This window comes from Entelurus aequoreus, linkage group LG24 (assembly GCF_033978785.1).
Source record: "Entelurus aequoreus isolate RoL-2023_Sb linkage group LG24, RoL_Eaeq_v1.1, whole genome shotgun sequence".
Classification (NCBI taxonomy): Eukaryota; Metazoa; Chordata; class Actinopteri; order Syngnathiformes; family Syngnathidae; genus Entelurus; species Entelurus aequoreus.
Window position 1 is genome coordinate 22,491,785 of NC_084754.1, and position 18,484 is coordinate 22,510,268.

The 18,484-nt window shown below is 39.9% G+C and overlaps 1 protein-coding gene and 1 long non-coding RNA gene across 3 annotated transcripts in view; one reads left to right on the forward strand and one right to left on the reverse strand.

Moving 5' to 3' along the window:
- Positions 1 to 8,910: 8,910 nt before the first annotated feature.
- Positions 8,911 to 18,484, reverse strand: part of slc17a8 (solute carrier family 17 member 8) — a 21,090-nt gene continuing 11,516 nt past the window's right edge. The window contains exons 4-12 of one of the 2 annotated variants that reach the window (XM_062036056.1): positions 15,804 to 15,918; positions 15,625 to 15,712; positions 13,992 to 14,078; positions 11,299 to 11,441; positions 11,072 to 11,221; positions 10,852 to 10,984; positions 10,602 to 10,712; positions 9,653 to 9,780; positions 8,911 to 9,270 (exon numbers count right to left, since the gene is read on the reverse strand). In XM_062036056.1, coding sequence (XP_061892040.1) covers positions 8,941 to 9,270; positions 9,653 to 9,780; positions 10,602 to 10,712; positions 10,852 to 10,984; positions 11,072 to 11,221; positions 11,299 to 11,441; positions 13,992 to 14,078; positions 15,625 to 15,712; positions 15,804 to 15,918 — 1,285 coding nt within the window. In that variant the 3' untranslated portion in view covers positions 8,911 to 8,940. The remainder of the gene's footprint in view (positions 9,271 to 9,652; positions 9,781 to 10,601; positions 10,713 to 10,851; positions 10,985 to 11,071; positions 11,222 to 11,298; positions 11,442 to 13,991; positions 14,079 to 15,624; positions 15,713 to 15,803; positions 15,919 to 18,484) is intronic. The other variant, XM_062036057.1, reaches the window with a different exon arrangement.
- On the forward strand, positions 12,868 to 16,046 carry LOC133641926 (uncharacterized). Its single transcript, XR_009824349.1, has 3 exons — positions 12,868 to 12,979; positions 15,614 to 15,700; positions 15,822 to 16,046. It is a non-coding gene; the product is annotated as an uncharacterized LOC133641926 (long non-coding RNA).

The following is an 18,484-nucleotide window of genomic DNA, read 5'->3' on the forward strand; positions in this document are numbered from 1 at the left end:
CTAGCTCAGGGGCTAGCCGAGGGGCTGGTGCTAGCTCAAGGGCTAGCCGAGGGTCTGGTGCTAGCTCAGGGGCTAGCCGAGGGTCTGGTGCTAGCTCAGGGGCTAGCCAGGGGGCTGGTGCTAGCTCAGGGGCTAGCCAGGGGGCTGGTGGCTGTGGCTGGGAAAAACAAAAAATAGGTGGAATAAGTCTGGCCGAGGGAAGTCTGTCTGGTTGCAGCTGCGCCCTCACACCAGCACAGCCACCAGTACCACCCCCCCCCCTCCGAAAGCGGATGCCAGACGCTTCCAGCTGACTGAGGGACAGTCACTAAGGGTGGGAGGTGGGTGGCCAGGCGGCGGGTAAATTCCTCTATTCCTACAGCACTGCTAAACAGTCCAAGATTTTGCTGAGGTGGGCTAGAAAAATTGTCCAGGGTGGATTGAAAAGAAAAATACATAATGAGAAGGGGGGGAAAAAAAGGAGGAACAAAAAAAAAATGTCACCGGGGGCGGAGCTAAAGTCACTGGGGGACAAGCTAAAGAAAAACTGTGCCGTCAGGTCCTTATATATAATTTGGCGGGAACTTACTGTAATGGTTTACTAGGGGAGGTGACGGCAAACATACACCAGGGGGAAGTATATACAAATATTTATTATATATATATAGACAATATAGATATATAGATATAATAATAATAAACAATACAACTAAACTAAGGAAATGGAGTGTGAACTAGAATACAAGAGTGTGTGGTGTAAGACTATGTGTGTAGTTAGCTGAAGTGTGTGTGTTACCAAGTGTTGAACGAGAGATGAGGAAGTCCAGGGGTAGAGGGGAGCCAAGCGAGGGAAGTCAAGGATCGAGGGAGGCAGTCAGTGTCCAGAGGGAGATCCGGGGAAATGTGAGACGCACAGCTCACTGTCCAGGCGACGGAGGGTACTGCGGGGACACGGGAGAAGACAGGGGGTCAAGGCACGGAGAGGAAACAAGGAGAGAGAGCTAAAGCTTCGCTTACGGTTCACCATGAGAAAACTAAGTTCCCGCGCCGATCCTTGGGTCCACCCTGCCTTTATCCGGCACGCCCTCATCAGGATCAGGTGTGCAGATAACCGGTGAGTGTTTGCAGCTGGTGGCTGCTGCAGGGCGGAGACGCGCGCGGCGCTTCCCTGGATGTGCGCACCCGTGGGCGTGTCCCGAGGTGCGCACAGACGGCAGGGGTCTGAGCCGTAACATTTGGAATTTGATGCCTGCAACATGTTTCAAAAAAGCTGGCACAAGTGGCAAAAAAGTCTGAGAAAGTTGAGGAATGCTCATCAAACACTTATTTGGAACATCCCACAGGTGAACAGGTGGGTGCCATGATTGGGTACAAAAGCAGCTTCCATGAAATGCACAGTCATTCACAAACAAGAATGGGGCGAGGGTCACAACTTTGTAAACAAATGCGTGAGCAAATTGTCCAACAGTTAAAGAACAACATTTCTCAACCAGCTATTGCAAGGAATTTAGGGATTTCACCATCTACGGTCCGTAATATCATCAAAAGGTTCAGATAATCTGGAGAAATCACTGCCCGTGACCTTCGATCCCTCAGGCGGTACTTCATCAAAATCCGACATCAGTGTGTAAAGGATATCCCCACATGGGCTCAGGAACACTTCAGAAAACCACTGTCAGTTACTACAGTTGGTCGCTACATCTGTAAGTGCAAGTTAAAACTCAACTTTTTTGCAATTTGTTGCTGCCATTAAATTCCAAGTTAATGATTATTTGCACACAAAAAAAAGTTTCTCAGTTTGAACATTAAGTATCATGTCTTTGCAGTCTATTCAATTGAATATAAGTTCAAAAGGATTTGCAAATCATTGTAATCTGTTTTTATTTACGATTTACACAACGTGCCAACTTCACTGGTTTTGGGTTTTGTAGTGGATTGTATTGCAGCAGCACTACGCTATTAACTCTACTGCCTACTAGTTGGATACACACTAGGGTTGCCAATCGTTCAAAACAGTAACAAAACAGTGAATAAATAAATAATGAATAAATACTATACCATAGTAAGTAAACAAATATTAAATACATAGATGATCTTTATCTTAAAAATAAATTAAAAATAATAATAATAATAAAAAAAGTGTTCAAGATGTTCATCATAATTATTAGTGACACTACACTTTATGATAGTGACACTCCCAACTAGTAATACAGTAACTCATCAAAGGGTCAAATTACATTTTCTGCAACTCTTCAAAGTTTAACATGATGCGTCTTTTAATGACAAATATAGCATGAATAAACAATGGGTGATTTATTTAAATGTAGCCAGTCGTATAAAAAAAGACATATCTCACCTTTTCTTTCTTTTTGTCAACGTGGTTCTCATACTGATGAAAGTTGGAGACTCCTATCATAAAGCTGCACACTACATGTATACTGTTAGGCAGGAGAGATGTCTGTTTGAGTAAAATGTTTATTTTTATTCTGTTAGGTTAAGAAGGAAAGATTTCTATTGAGGAAAATGTTTTTATTTTATTCTGTTCATTTTGTTATTTTGCATAAAACATTGATTATTAAACAATTACTTTCCCATGTGTTTGTATAAGTCCAAAACCTGCACATCTAATAAAATTTTGGTTGGAGTCAAATAGTATGAAAACATGGGTGTGTAGATTGTCAGTCATCAGGTCATATAATCCAAAAAGGTATAATTGATGCAAATGGACTCTTTCGAATAGTAGTCCAGCCGCCTCCATACAGACTAGAGACAGTATTTATGGATTTTTGAAGGGAGCCGTATCTTGAGCAGCTGTTCCTTTCAAGGAGCTGTCCAAAAGACTGGCTCGTTATTGTAGTTTCTTATTTTACTGTTTTAAAAAAAAAAAAATGTATTCTTATTTTTTTAATCAAAGAAACAATCACTGGGAACAGTCATAAAAACACACGTGGACCAGAATAATTCTAACCTATACAAATGTTTGTCTTTTGGTGGGAATTCTTCTGAAATAGACAAAAAAAATATTTTTGTTGTTTGTTGTTTTCACTGTAAACATTCCAAAAGGTGGTGCAATATCACTATGCTTTGACAGGGACATCTGGAGTTTACATTTTCACTCATCAAAAAATACTTTGTAACACAAGAGCTATTTAACAAAATACATGAATAATAAGCAAGAATAAAGTAATAACATACTTTAACTACTTTAGAACAGTTTATACTGTTAGTTTTTTCTTTTTTATAGTGTATTCAATAAGTATTGTATTCATATGTCTTCTCAATTGCTTTGTAAATGTTTGTCCTAAGTATTGTAAAGCTTGAGATTGGGTTGGAGTTGGGGTTGCTCCATTTTATTTTGATAGGTTGACTAACATTCTGTGTTTTTTGTAAATATCCATCCATTCATTTTCTACCGCTTGTCCCTTGTTTTTAAAAAGAAGTTTGTTCAGGCCACCATTGTGTGTATAAGTCATACGTCAGCAGCCAAGAGGAGCATTTGTAACCTGTTTTGAAAATATTTTATTATAATTTCCATCCATCCATCCATTTTCTACCGCTTGTCCCTTTCGGGGTTGCGGGGGGTGCTGGAGCCTATCTCAGCTGCATTCGGGCGGAAGGCGGGGTACACCCTGGACAAGTCGCCACCGCAGATAGACAGACAACATTCACACTCACATTCACACACTAGGGCCAATTTAGTGTTGCCAATCAACCTATCCCCAGGTGCATTTCTTTGGAGGTGGGAGGAAGCCGAAGTACCCGGAGGGAACCCACACAGTCTTGGGGAGAACATGCAAACTCCACACGGAAAGATCCAGAGCCCGGGCTTGAACTCAGGACTACTCAGGATCTTTGTATTGTGAGGCACATGCACTAACCCCTGTGCCACCCTTATTATAATTTGTATACCATATAATATTTTACAAGAATTGTGTTTAATTGAGAATCCACCCCAAGAAATCCATCAAAGAGATTCCCACCTTTAGCGGCCATTGTTATTGTTTTTAATTCTCCCACACAAGCTGCTGCAGAGAAGACACACTTGAGAACCAAAAATAGTTTAGAAAATGTGAATGAATAAATAACAGAGCACTTTATGTAAAAAATGTTTCTAAAAATGCATTACCTCCCTTCATGCCCTGTCAACATTAGGACGATATAAAAAAAACTATTTCACCTCCATGATGCATCAAACTGTTGTGGTTTTGCGGTTTACGACTTGTCATTGAGACCAGTAGGACGCAGGTTCAAATCTTATATAGTTTTAAGTAAAATAGTATGAGTAGTGGAAAAAAACAATAGTTTACTATATTGTTTAATTAGTCATTTAGCACATAAAAAAAAGTTTCTGTTCATGCATAATCATCTTGTTCCTTAACAATCTTTCCACTTACTTCTGAAATGAAGGCTACACCCCACATGGGAAGAGTCCAAACAAGTTTGGATGATAATCATTATGTTTCATTAAAGCATGATAATTTAAAGGTGTAATCCAGTGGTTATTGTTTGCCCTAAAGGGGAACTGCACTTTTTTTGGAATTTAACCTATCGTTCACAATAATCTTTTTTTTGCTTTCTGACAAAGAAAAATCGTCTCGTTCTTGGTGGCTAGCAATGCAGCTAGTGGGAGCAATCAATTCTACCACTAAATCACTTTAAAAATACATTTAAAAACGGTCAACAATACTTCATTTCAGTCCATGACCTGTATAATAACCAAGAGCGAACACTGAGGAATTCTTTTTCTAGCGTATTAACACATTGACGTGCTACGGTATTAGCCGTAGAAGCTAACTACGGCAGAAGATAAGCTAAAACACAGCACAAAAAAACGTTTGAGTTTGTAATGTACAACACTGCGATACGACACCAATCTGTACTGACTGAAAAACACGAACAATCAAATTACAGTATCTGTAAAGTATTAGTCCACATTTCATGTTTTGTTTGTACACAGCTAGCCACTATTCTGTCTGTCAGGATACACAAATGACATGCTGCATGTATAATGATCAATATAAAGTGTGACTCACTCGATGGACAGTTGTCTGTTTGGTCCAGCTGGCTTGGATGTTTTTTCCAGGTAATTATGGGTAAGCACTCCATTTATGTCGAAATAGCTTGGCTTCAAGTTTCACATTTTGCAGCTTCAATTCACTTTCACCTCACTCTCTCAGCTTCGGTCTGCTACAACATTTCCTTTTCCTTCGTGCTCGCTTCTAGAAGCAGTAGCTCATCCTCCATAAATTCAGATTTAACAAGATAAGATTGTGAATCATAAATAGTCGTCTTCATTGTTTGTTACCGAATTTGCCATGATTAGAACACACTCGCGTGTTTGTATCCGGAAGGGGTTGTTGCCAGAAGTCAGACGTGCGCTGCTAAGGAAACGGAAATAAATGCGCCAAATAATTAGTTCCGGCAATGATTTCAATGACCAAAATAAGGTAAATATTGTACATATTACATATTGTTATGAACGTGTCTGTTACTACATTATATATATATATATATATATATATATATATATATATATATATATATATATATATATATATATATATATATATATATATATATATATATATATATATATATATATATATATATATATACACTTGCAGTGTGTATACAAAATGTTGATGGAGGGTTTTGAAGTGGTTTTAGAGGCCTTTGAAGGCTACAACAGTGACTCCCACTAGCAGCATCTTTCAAGGGTTTTTCATCATCTTTAAAAATCCCCCCCGCAAAAAAAAAAGACATGTGAGTTATTGTCTTTTTATAATGATAGTGAACAATAGGCACAATTACAAAAAAGTGCAGTTCCCCTTTGAGGTGGACAGAATCTGAAAATTTAGATGTTGTATCATTAATTAAAAAAATAAAATAAAAAAAACACACATTTTTTTTCAATTGCTAAAAATGGGATGTTCTTCCATCCTAAATCCGCCCCTAGCATTATCCACGCCAACTAGCAGTGGGTATGTGAATAAAATAAAATGTTTGTATTTATTTTAATCTGTCCTTTCTAATCCATTTTCTACCACTCTTTACTCTTGGGGTCTCATAGCCACTCAAGTAAATATTGTCTAAAAATGCATTTTCCCATCGATAACGTGACATTGCGCCGCAGTGTCGGGCGAGTGTGCGCTCTTTCATTCAATTAGTGCGCGAGGAACCAACCTACCTACCTACCTACCTACCTACTCGGTGGCCTAGTGGTTAAAGTGTCCGCCCTGAGAACGGTAGGTTGTGAGTTCAAACCCCGGCCGAGTCATACCAAAGACTATAAAAATGGGACCCATTACCTCCCTGCTTGGCACTCAGCATCAAGGGTTGGAATTGGGGGTTAAATCACCAAAAATTATTCCCGGGCGCGGCACAGCTGCTGCCCACTGCTCCCCTCACCTCCCAGGGGGTGAACAAGGGGATGGGTCAAATGCAGAGGACAAATCTCACCACACCTAGTGTGTGTGTGACTATCATTGGTACTTTACACAGACACACACACACACACACACACACACACACATTACAGGCCAAAAGTTTGGACACACCTTCTCATTCAATGTTTTATTTTTATTTTCATGACTATTTACATTGTAGATTGTCACTGAAGGCATCAAAACTATGAATGAACACATGTGGAGTTAAATACTTAACAAAAAAAGGTGAAATTACAGAAAACTGTCAAGTAATGGCGGTGACGAACCCCAAGATGCAGAGATGGCAGGTTTGATACAGGAAGACATGATTTTTAATGTCCAAAAAATGCAGGAAAAACACAAACCAGGAACCAGGAGACAGGAAACAGGATACCAGGAAAGCTGGAAACAGCGAACAGGAACCAGCAAACAGGAAACGAGAAAACTGGAGACAGCAAACAGTCCACAGCATACAGGAAACAGTTTACAGTCCACAGCATACAGGTAGTAATACTCCAGCACTGACTGGAGGGAGAGGCAGGTATAAATAGGAGCCTGATTGGCAATTGCCACCAGGTGTGCCAGACTGCCAATCAGGGACAGGTAGAGGGAAAACAGCACTCTGGGATACAAGGAGGAAACTGAACCAAAATAAGAGCGCTGACAGGAAATAAAACACAGAGGGAAAACTAAAACATACCCAAACTGTCAGTGACAAGCCTGATAAAACCATGTTTTATATTCTAGTTTCTTCAAAATAGCCACCCTTTGCTCAGATTACTGTTTTGCACACTCTTGGCATTCTCTCGATGAGCTTCAAGAGGTAGTCACCAGAAAGGGTTTTCACTTCACAGGTGTCATAGTTTTGATGCCTTCAGTGACAATCTACAATGTAAATAGTCATGAAAATAAAGAAAATGCATTGAAATGAGAAGGTGTGTCCACATTTTGGCCTGTACTGTGTATATATATATATATACACAGCCCGGCCCCCGGCCAAATTTTTTTAACCCAATGCGGCCCCAGAGTCAAAAAGTTTGGGGACCCCTGAGCTACCGTATAGCTTCCTTCATCACGAGCAAACAATCATAATTAAGACAGCCTGGCAGTGTGATTGCCTTGGAACTAATCAATATGTCACAACAGTCACTTTTAAGGCAAATGTTATCACCACACAATAATTCCGATATGGTAACACCAAAGAACAATAGAGGTGCTTTATTCCATTTAAAGCCAAACTTCATAGAGACATGACTATTAGGCTTCCAGTTTTGCAATGTTAAACACCCCAATAATTCTAGAGGATGAAAACCTGAAGTTTACTAAATGCTGCATAAAAATGTACTTTATTACACTTATTTCAATTCAAGTAAAGCACAAAACCAAAGTGTCTCTCCTACCATAGGCGCCGATCCCGTGGGTGCTTCAGGGCCCGTGCACCCACGGACAATGCCTAGCACCCACGTGGGATTGATGACAACTTTCAATTTAAAAAAAAAAGAGTCTTGTTGTAGTTGATTTTGTGGCGAGTTTGGTCCGTTTAACAAAATAATAAAGCCACAAATCATATGGGACATTAACTTCGTTGTACGTCTATTTTTTTTTTTTTAATACAAACACACCGAGCACCCACTGGCAGAAATGTAGATCGGCGCCTATGTCTCCTACAACAACAACAACATCAACAGGATACTCTACTGTACAAAGTTGTCATGTTTGTTATCCCAAATTATGAGTGTACAATGTTTCCACTTTTACTAATTTACATAAGAACAGATAATGTTGACAAAGATCTGAAGAAGGAAGATGGGACTATGTTAAATGCTTATTCATAGGCGTCAAAGATGACTCACTGTCTGTTTAATTTAGAAATTAGCTCAGATTTACAGTTGAAATAACAAAAGTGGTGCCTACTCACCTGCCATCAGGTACGCCGCAGTTTAATGAGTTACAAATGAAGGTTGATGTCAAACATTCTGCCTTTACAAAACAATAATGCTTCATTTTAATTGAATTGTAAAGTGTATTACCGAATAATATGCATTGTTGCTATTGTACTGCGCTATCTTACTAAGATTTAGCCCTACTGAATTATTCAAGTCTCATTGTAGATTCTATTTATTTGCAAACTTGTCTAGTTTGCAATAAAACACCAAAACAGTTTGCACATTCTGAAAATAAATAATCTTCTGTTACAATACTATCTCTGGAGGATGTTATTACTATATTTTGTAAAGGCAGACAAAGCTATTGTATTTGATGCCATTAGATCAAGCAGCATGTCACTCCGTTACAGCTTATACGGTCAAGGAAAAACAACACTAACACACTTATCACTGGGGCTTGCTCGCAAACGGACGCATGTTGCATAGGTGACACAAAAAAATCAGGTTAAAATTATGAACTCCTCATAAATTTGAACACTTTAGCATGTCGACTTTAGAGGTTTTTGATGTTTTTCCTGTTGCTCCAGCATTCACTAGTGGAAAATGTAATCTTCAACAAAGTGTGAACGTCTTTAACCCCCCAGGGCATTTTACTGGTATCCATCCTGATAGTCCCCATTAGCGTAATGCTCTTCTTCTTCTTGCATGGTCACCCCTCTTTTCTTTTTCCAGTCGTGTTTCCGACCCACTTCACCAGCCGTTGTTCCGTAACTCTTTTTGGGGGCCGCCAGGCTCTCGCTATTGAGCTCAGACTCTTCAGCCAGTTCGTCCTCCTCAACAAAGCCGCATTTCTCCTCACTGGTACTTTCGGGGTTGGCCCAGTCCTGTTGTTCTCCCGAGGCAAAGATAGCATAGAAGATGACCCCTGAGTAGTGCACCATCGATGCTATAACAAAGACATTCTGCCACTCCAGTCGAGTCTGTGTGAGAGAATACAAAGTCAATGCATATTCTGAAAGTAGCACTTTTGATGCATGACTTCTAGTACAAAAAAAAAAAAAACACCCATTCACCCGCCTTTGAAACACAGCTACAGTATTTGCAGGACAAACTTTTGGCTGAAGTAATTTATGATGGGAGAACTATTCTTGTTTGAATGCTGCAGGCTACCTACTGGTGCATGGGGGTTGATGTGTCATTGTGATCCTGTGGACTGAGCAGTTCAAAACTTAATAATTTATTTAGATCCCCTCTACATTAACAATCTACAACTTTTTCTGTTGACTAGATCTGGCTATATGACTACATCAAAATGATTGCTGTGATGAAGTTAATGGTGTACTACTGTATAACATGTTGTACCTTGTGTATGGTCAGGGCACCAACAATCAGGGGACACACCATTCCAGACAGTGTTCCCACCCCATTGGATATGCCCATTAAGATACTGGCATAGCGAGGAGCAATGTCCAGATGATTGACATTAAAACCTGCCAACACAAAAAGCACAGGTTTGTCTCTTTAGATTCTCAGTCATCCAGTTCATGGTAATACAGAAAGAAAACGCCAAAAGGCTGATTCAGTTCTGAATGATTGGATGCATATGTCTCTGGTAGGGTGTTCCCGCGTCAGTCCTTACCAGCTGTTACCAGCTGTGACTGGTGAGTCTGTCTAAACTTCCCACGAAAAAAGCTCAACTCGGGCCGACTTTCAGCAACATCACTCCCCACAACATTGCCAAATATCTAGAAGCAAGTCTGGTTGTATCCACATATCTACAACTCCAGACTTCACCACTAAGGTATTAGAACATTAGGCTATCTCTAGATGAAATCCTGGTATCATTCAACCTCAGTTCCCTGTAGACACTTATACAAAAAGATAAAAATAAACAGTATTAACACAAAACTAACCACAACATTACAATGGCGCTCAGCTACTTATTTTTGGCCGCCTGTGTCGGCATGACCACTTGCACGCAGCAATCGTCCTGTGGCGTAACCCTTCCAGCCACTGGCGTCTTCTATGAGGTCGACCTAGGACACGCTGGAGAGACATCATCTAGAACATTCTCAACACCTCTGGTACTGGCATTTTCATTGACAAAACGACAGAACTGGCTAAGGACCGGGCAGCCTGGACAAACCCATTTCTTTAAAATTGAACATCACATTTTTGGGGGTAATGTGAACGAGTGTACAAAAAAGATCGGATTTTACAAAAAATCTGAGTTCAGCATCATACCCTGTAGTGTGAACAAAGCCTTAGTCTGTGGTTAAAAAAAACAAGTAGAGTAAGAAAGAAGTCGTACCTGAGATGGCAAATCCACTGAAGCCAACAGCAAGCACCAGGAAGGAGATGGCTACTGCTCGGGTGTGTGAAAATCCAACCACCAGCAGAAAAGTAGCCTCCATACCAAATCCTGCAGAAACAAAATTCCATACAAAAGTTTTGATAGTCATCATTCTCACACATTTGAGACATTGTTTAACTAAATGTTCCACTGTACAGGTTTAAGAAGTGTGTTCCCTATATTGTAAATTCTGGTTTCCTGAACGTACCTCCACAGTTCATGAGTTTTCTCACATTTGTAGTAGTCAGGATTTTGTTACTGCGTAGAAAGTCCGCCAGCTGTCCTCCAATGGGAACGACAATAGTCATCACCATGTGGGGCACAGCAGACAGAATCCCCACCTGCAAAGGCAATAATCCATTGACACGGCATGTAGTATAAATAAAAGCACACTGATTCATCCCTCGCTATAAAAACATGAGGTCAACCTTGCTGATGGGGAAACCAAAGACCTCTTCAAAATATGCCGGTTGGCTGATGAGAAGCAGATAAAAGGTCCAGCTGCGGCAGAAGTTGGCCACAATGATGGCGTACACCGGCATGGACGTAAAGAACCGACGCCATGGTGTCTTGAATTTCTTAACATGAAGAGAGAAACAACTCCAGTTTTAGTGGGGGGTTAAAATTTGCGTGATTGTAGTGCAATGTCGCCAACCTCAGCCATACTCAGATGATGGATGGTTTCACCGATGGTGGACTCAATGTATATCCTTTCTTCATCCGTAATGGTTGGATGCACTGCAGGACTCCCATATGCCAACAGGAGCCATAGGACATACCATATGATGCCAAAAACACCTTATCGGGAATGAAACATGTGAATGGACATATGAAGTATTGATGAGGGCCCGTCACGGTTGTCAAGTTGAAACCTCCACCTGAGACGCGTCATTATTATTCAGATGAAATGATGAGTCACAGAACCCAGACAGGAAAGTGGTATTTTACAGCAATAAATCATGAGATCGTATCACGTGAAAAAGCAAAGTGGATTTTTATTAAAACATATCTGGCGATATGTGAATTTCATGTCAGTATTAATCGATTTCAGTAATCTACAAAGCAATTCAGATAAGGGTTATTATGCAAATACCAGTGGATGCTTATGAATTCTCAGCTGACACCTTCAGACATTACAAATGGTTGGGTAATAATACCCTCCCTGTAATAATTTCAGAAGGCCTTTTTAATTTCTATATGTTATTTGGCTGTGGCTATGGAGTTGACCTTCTGGCATGTGTGTGTGGATTGGAAGAGAGAGACTTGTAATTTAGCAGATGATTGGATGTTACTACAATCACAACATTTTCTCAAACTAAATGTTTGAGAAATAGAAGTAGTCCAACCTGATTACAGGTATTGTCATTAGTGAGATACCATCTTCAAATAGCTTGCTGTGATATAGTCTTAATAGATGGACTGGATACATGGAAGTCCTCCCCACAGTTGATGAACGATCAGTGATGATAACATTTATAAAGTGATAGTCAATGATTTATGGCCCTGAAGTGGTAATTTGGTCGATCGTTTTGCTAAATCAATGTGTTACATGTGGATGACCAAATGTGAGATTGTTGAAGCCAAATAAATATCTACTCCAAAATGTTTCATTCAAGTTCAAGGTGCTGTTTATTGTCCATTCTTAACATGTACAAGACATATAAGAACTGAAATCAAATTTTCGGCACAGTCCCACTAAGAGCAGACATGCATTACAGGGAAACAAGAAAAGGACCGCCAACGGATCAGCCACTTACGGCACTCCTTAAAAAAGGTGGAAAACAGGTGATATTGGGGAAGGGGGGAAGAGTAAAAAAATACCAATCAAAGGCTGGACACCCGGGAGGGAAAACGTGGCTGTACAGCAGCCATTACGCATCTTGTGGAAATCCCAGGTTAATGCGTAAAACCTCCCCACCAGCATCAGTCTTCTTCAACACGCATCTACACACTAGCTCAGCCCTATACAACTGGCGGCCCAGGTCATATTCGGCCCGCCAAAGCTTTTCATTCGGCTCGCCGAACATCACCCAAATAGGCTTGTTAAAACAATTAAAACTAGGGTTGATCATGTATGCAGTACTTTCGCCACCCAGCAGGGGGCAACAGCGAGGGTTACGTGTCACAGTGGGGTGAGTAGAAGAAGACTACTCAATCCACACTATAGGAAAAAAATCTAAAAAAAATTGCAAAAATCAGGCTTTTAACAACGACTGGACAACAAAGTATGAATGTTCTACCCTGAGCAAGTGCTTGAGTCATTGTTTCCTGGCGGACCTTTTAAGCGACGGACACATTGATCCAGACAAGCAGCAACAATGGTAGAAATCCCAGCTGTAAGCTTCCTCACAAAACTTGGTGAAACATTTGGAAGTAGATATAATTTGTGCTTAAAGATAGTTTAGTTTGTTTTGTATTGAAATTACTGACCTAGTGATGTCTTTTGTATTTGTGGTCGTGTTGATTTTTTGTCTGAGAGTAACGCTCAAACCTCTTTTAATACATGTAGTGCTAAATTTGACCAGTAGACGGCGTCAACGCCAATAGTGATAAATCACATACAATGTTTGGTGTGTGAATGTTGTGTAATTTCTATATGTGTAAACATACAGTGTGATTTATCAAGACTAAAACTGTTCTGCGGGAGCTTTTTTGTGTGTCTTTATGTGCCTGAAATTTGCAAACTAGGAGTTGCGCAGAAATGGCTGTGAGAAAGGAGGCAATCGCTCTGCAGCTCCGTTCTACGTATGCTTGTAAACATACTGTTGTATATGGACTGTCAAAAATACAAATATTAGACATATCATCTATTCAGCAATATAGTTTTATAATTGTATAGCTGCTGGATGACTTAAGGGGCTGATTCAAAGAAATTCAATTGATTGTTTTTGGCGTCTGTTGGCGTTTCTTAATGACATTTGTTTTTTCATGGGAAAAAAACCTTCTTGCTTTATGCATTTTCTTGCGTCTAGAAGATTCCAATGCACGCTCAAAGTTAGTGCCAGCATCTTCCAGCATGCATATTCAGTGCACTAAAAAGTGGGTTCCACTGTAGATGCACTGCAGGACTGCCACTAAAATGCCCATGGAAAATGGTACATGTCTGGTGCATGTTTCAAAACATAGAAAAACGCCACATTTTGTACACGTAGTCTTACTAGATCACACGCAACACACCCACTAATAGTACACCCAATATTATAGTTTGCACGCACTGTTTAGCGCATGATTTTCAGATCTTAGTAGATCAGAACACTAGGGGCCTTTGTTTGTTTTCATTCGACTATAGTCAAATGTGTCTATATGGACAACCACCTTACATTTTTACATGTATCTTCATGTTCTTACCGTAGATGTAAAACACTGACGGCCAGCCAACGTACTGTACCATCACTCCAGCCAAAGGCATAGCGATCACAGCTCCTGCGTAGGATCCTGGGAAAATTAATCTCATGTTATTGTCGCAGCAGTAACATACAGACATAAGTCATTACATAATTTCAAAATACGAAATGTCTAATGGTATCTTGATGGACTCTATGTCCGGGCTGTACATTTTTTCTGCACTGGACTCATGCAGTCATGTATTTATGGACCTTTGCTTTGTGAACTGAGTGAGTTACAGAAAATAGTGGGGGTGTAACAATGCGTTTTAACAACAATTCCATTCAATTCAGAATTTGTGGCTGCCGATACGATTCAGGGACGATATTCATTTTTTAAAACGACACGATCCGAAACTATTCAGTGAGTTGAAATCGTTTAAGTGACTTGGCAAAAAAAAAAATCAATCAGTGTGACTGTAAATAAATACTGGATATTGCTGGACACTGCAGGTTAAATTCCTGTTATTTGTTGTAAGGGTATTGTGTATAAATAATTGATGGATACAAACAAGCAAGTAAACAACAATTAATGGCCAATGCATTCACATTTATTTGAATGAAGTGCAAACAACACTCTAGCTTGAATTAACAAGAGGAATCCTTTTCTGCTCTCATTTTCAACATTCAAGCAATTTTCAATAAAAGTACATTAACCAACATCTTAAGAGTAGATTTACCTGCTAAATAAAGTTTCCTGACCCGATCTTACAGTATCTTTTCTCCGCCCTGGCGTCGCAGATGAAGGACAGTGTCCCAGGTGTGCATGTATGTCCCCTCATACCTGTTGACGGTGTTGGCCATTCACTTCCTCGTTTCGATAGCCTCCTTCATCCATCTGTTCTATTTATTTGTTTCTCATGAAATGATTTCTCCTTGGCTGCCAGTTGTTGTGTTGTCGCTTCATGTTGTGTTCTGGAATTCGCCGCAATTAGCTCCGCTGTCACTTCTGATGTGTCGGTCGCGTCCTTTGTGGCTTAAAGTTGTTTTGCGGCTTTATATTATATTGTGTTGTGTCGTTTGTCTTTGTTGTGGCTTTTGCAACCATGCTGTAACTGAAAGGTTTTATGTTGTAAATAATGATATTGTCTTGTGGCGTTTGTTTGCATTTGTTATGACCGTCCTCGACCACCATAGCTATCTGCCATATTTGTTTTAATGGCACCACGGGGTGGACAGGCAGACTTAACAATTAATATCCCTAACATTAAAAGTGCTAAACTTCCTATAAAGTCTGCTGTTTTTAAAACCAAAGTTTCCCTTTTTGTAGGATCAATAAGGGACAAGTGGTAGAAAATGGATGGATGGAATAAAATCAATCAATTCCCTTTTAAAACGATCTTGAATCGATACCTACAGTATCTTCCGGTTGGCAAACTAACCGAGCACAGATCGATGTAGTTGAATCTAAGGAATATAAATCGATATATTTATATATCGAGTAATCGTTGCACTCCTACGAAATAGACTTCCCCAAACTGTTCCCCTAAAGTTCCAGTTAATCTCCCACACCCCTTGACTGACTAGTCACTACTGCCATTTAGACTGTTTTATACTTTGCCTATTATTGGCATCACATCTCGACAGCTATAACTCACCGCAGAAGGATGTTGTGGCCAGTCGACTACGCTCAAGAGGTGGGGCCCATTTTGACCACATTCCATGACATGCTGGGTAAGTGACTCCCTACAAGGAAATATGCCAACAATAATAAAGTAAACTGTGAATATCTCCATTCGGCTTCTTTTGTGTCTAAAGTAACTATTTGGATTCTTACCTCAACCAATCCCTGCAGGATGCGAACAAACATGACACAGCCATAATGCACTCTTGCTGCAGACGGAATGAACATATTCAGCACTGACGTTAAGAAAATGGCAGCTCCGAAAACCCTGAAGAAAAAAAGTCATTTTGTGAGAAATCATCAAGCAGAGGTTTATATATATTGTAAATAATCAAATGTAGATACTTTTTCTTATGCTTTCTGATCTCTCTCTCTATGTCCACTACTTGCTGTACATATCCTACCAAGTCAGACCTACACTGTTTCAATGTCCATTTCTCTGTTCTCAATTGTTGATGACTGAAGTGATGATAACAACCAAACCTAAACCCCCCCGCCCCTCTCCACATCCCACACCCCGGATTGTAAATAATGTAAATAATTTAATGTATATACTCTGATGATTATCTTGTGTGATGACTGTATTATGATGATAGTATATATCTGATAGTATATATCTGTATCATGAATCAATTTAAGTGGACCCCGACTTAAACAAGTTGAAAAACGTATTCGGGTGTTACCATTTAGTGGTCAATTGTACGGAATATGTACTTCATGTGCAATCTACTAATAAAAGTTTCAATCAATCTATCAAAAAACTGTTTGACTGACTCAATTGTAATTTTGCTGTAGGGGCAATTTAAACAATAGTAGTTTCCCGGCTAAATATAATCTGGACGCACCTAATTTTTGGGCACATTTTATTTTGTATATGTATTGGCCACACAAGTCTATAAACAGCAGGTGTACACATTGAACCATGAAATATTTACTCATGAACTTGGTGACAAGTTTAAAAATACACAGTGCCTGTAACACGACATACTTTAGACTACCGGAAAAATTATTGAGCGCGATTTTCGTCTTTCTTCTCCGTGCAGCAGTCAAACCTTTCTGGGACCTTTGTGGTGGTGGATTTTTTTTTTCATTTTCATTTTTTATGGCCGGGTCGACCGTCTTTGGCTTTGGGGCTGCGTTGTGTGCATTTCGTTGTTACTTCTTCATGATGAAGGTGAGTCCATAATGTGCTAAATGGCTGACTGGATAATTGTGTGAGTGTGTTTGCTTTAATATAAACAATTTTATTGGTCCAGCGCAGTGTCAATTTTGTTAAACAAAAATGTTCGTCTTAGTTATCGTCAACTAACTATTTTCCCTTGATGAAATTAGGCTACTGCAATGAGGTGGCAACTTGTCCAGGGTGTACCTCGCCTTCCGCCCGAATGCAGCTGAGATAGGCTCCAGCGACCCCCCGCGACCCCGAAAGGGATAAGCGGTAGAAAATGGATGTATGGATGGATGGAAATTAGGCTAATAATGAACTAAATCAAAAGCACGTTGACTAAAACAATGATGAAATAAAAAAATGAGACGAAAAGTTTGACAGAGACGAAAACCAATCATATTTAATTTCCTCTGTTGGTGGGTGGGAGAAAATTGCCAATCACAGTTGCAATGTGGGAGACGGGCGGTTGGAAAAGCACAAAGGGTATCCAATCAGAATTTGCGTCTTTGAAATGGACACTGTTTTGTTTTTTTACCTGGAAAACAAGAAGCAATACAAGACGTCAATACAATATGCCTCCCACACTGGGAAGAAAGAAAAGAGAAGACATATGGACGCACTTCCCCTATAAGTGGTATCAAGATACGTTCTCCTTTATACTTTATATTTTAGTCGACGAAATTTACTGTAATTTTAGTCGACTAAAATTTTGAGGAATTTAGTCAACTAAAACTGGACTAAAACTAAATTAATTTAGGTGACTGAAATAGGACTAAAACTAAAATAACTTTTTGTCAAAAGATCATGACTAAAACTAAATTAAAAACTGCTGCCAAAATTAAACATTTGTTAGGCAATTTCATTGGTCTGATGTCCATCCATCCATCCATTTTCTACCGCTTGTCCCTTGCTGGAGCCTATCTCAGCTGCATTCGGGCGGAAGGCGGGGTACACCCTGGACAAGCCGCCACCTCATCACAGGGCCAACACAGATAGACAACATTCACACTCACATTCACACTCTAGGGCCAATTTAGTGTTGCCAATCAACCTATCCCCAGGTGCATGTCTTTGGAGGTGGGAGGAAGCCGGAGTACCCGGAGAGAACCCACGCAGTCAGGGGGAGAACATGCAAACTCCACACAGAAAGATCCAGAGCTCAGGATCGAACCCAAGACCTTCGTATTGTGAGGCACATGCACTAACCCCCGTGATGTGACGAGACTAAATTTATTGACGGCATGTGAAGTTTGTGAACCTGGAATTATAATTAGCCGCAGCACTGTGCTGCGCAGCGTTCAAAAAGCATCTTACAGTCCGGAAATTCCGGCATGTTTGTCTTTTTGATACTGTACCTTTTTTATATTTAATACAGAGGAGTGATTTGATTGCAACATTATTGAGTAAAAAATTGGCTCCGAATCCTTGTAGTGGAGTAATTTCCAATGTGTCTGTCTGACTTCCTGTCAGGCTTTCTGTTTGGGGACAGAGTGACATCAGCGTGTAGTTTTTTCATTCAAACAACTGAGTTTATTATATCCATTGTTTTCATTGCCCATTGTTGGGCACAGATGATTGCGCTCTACTCTGTCTGTGCTATGTTTAACATTGGCATGAATGAAGCGCTATAATAGTATATTTGCATTTGAGAGAAAAGGAAATTAAA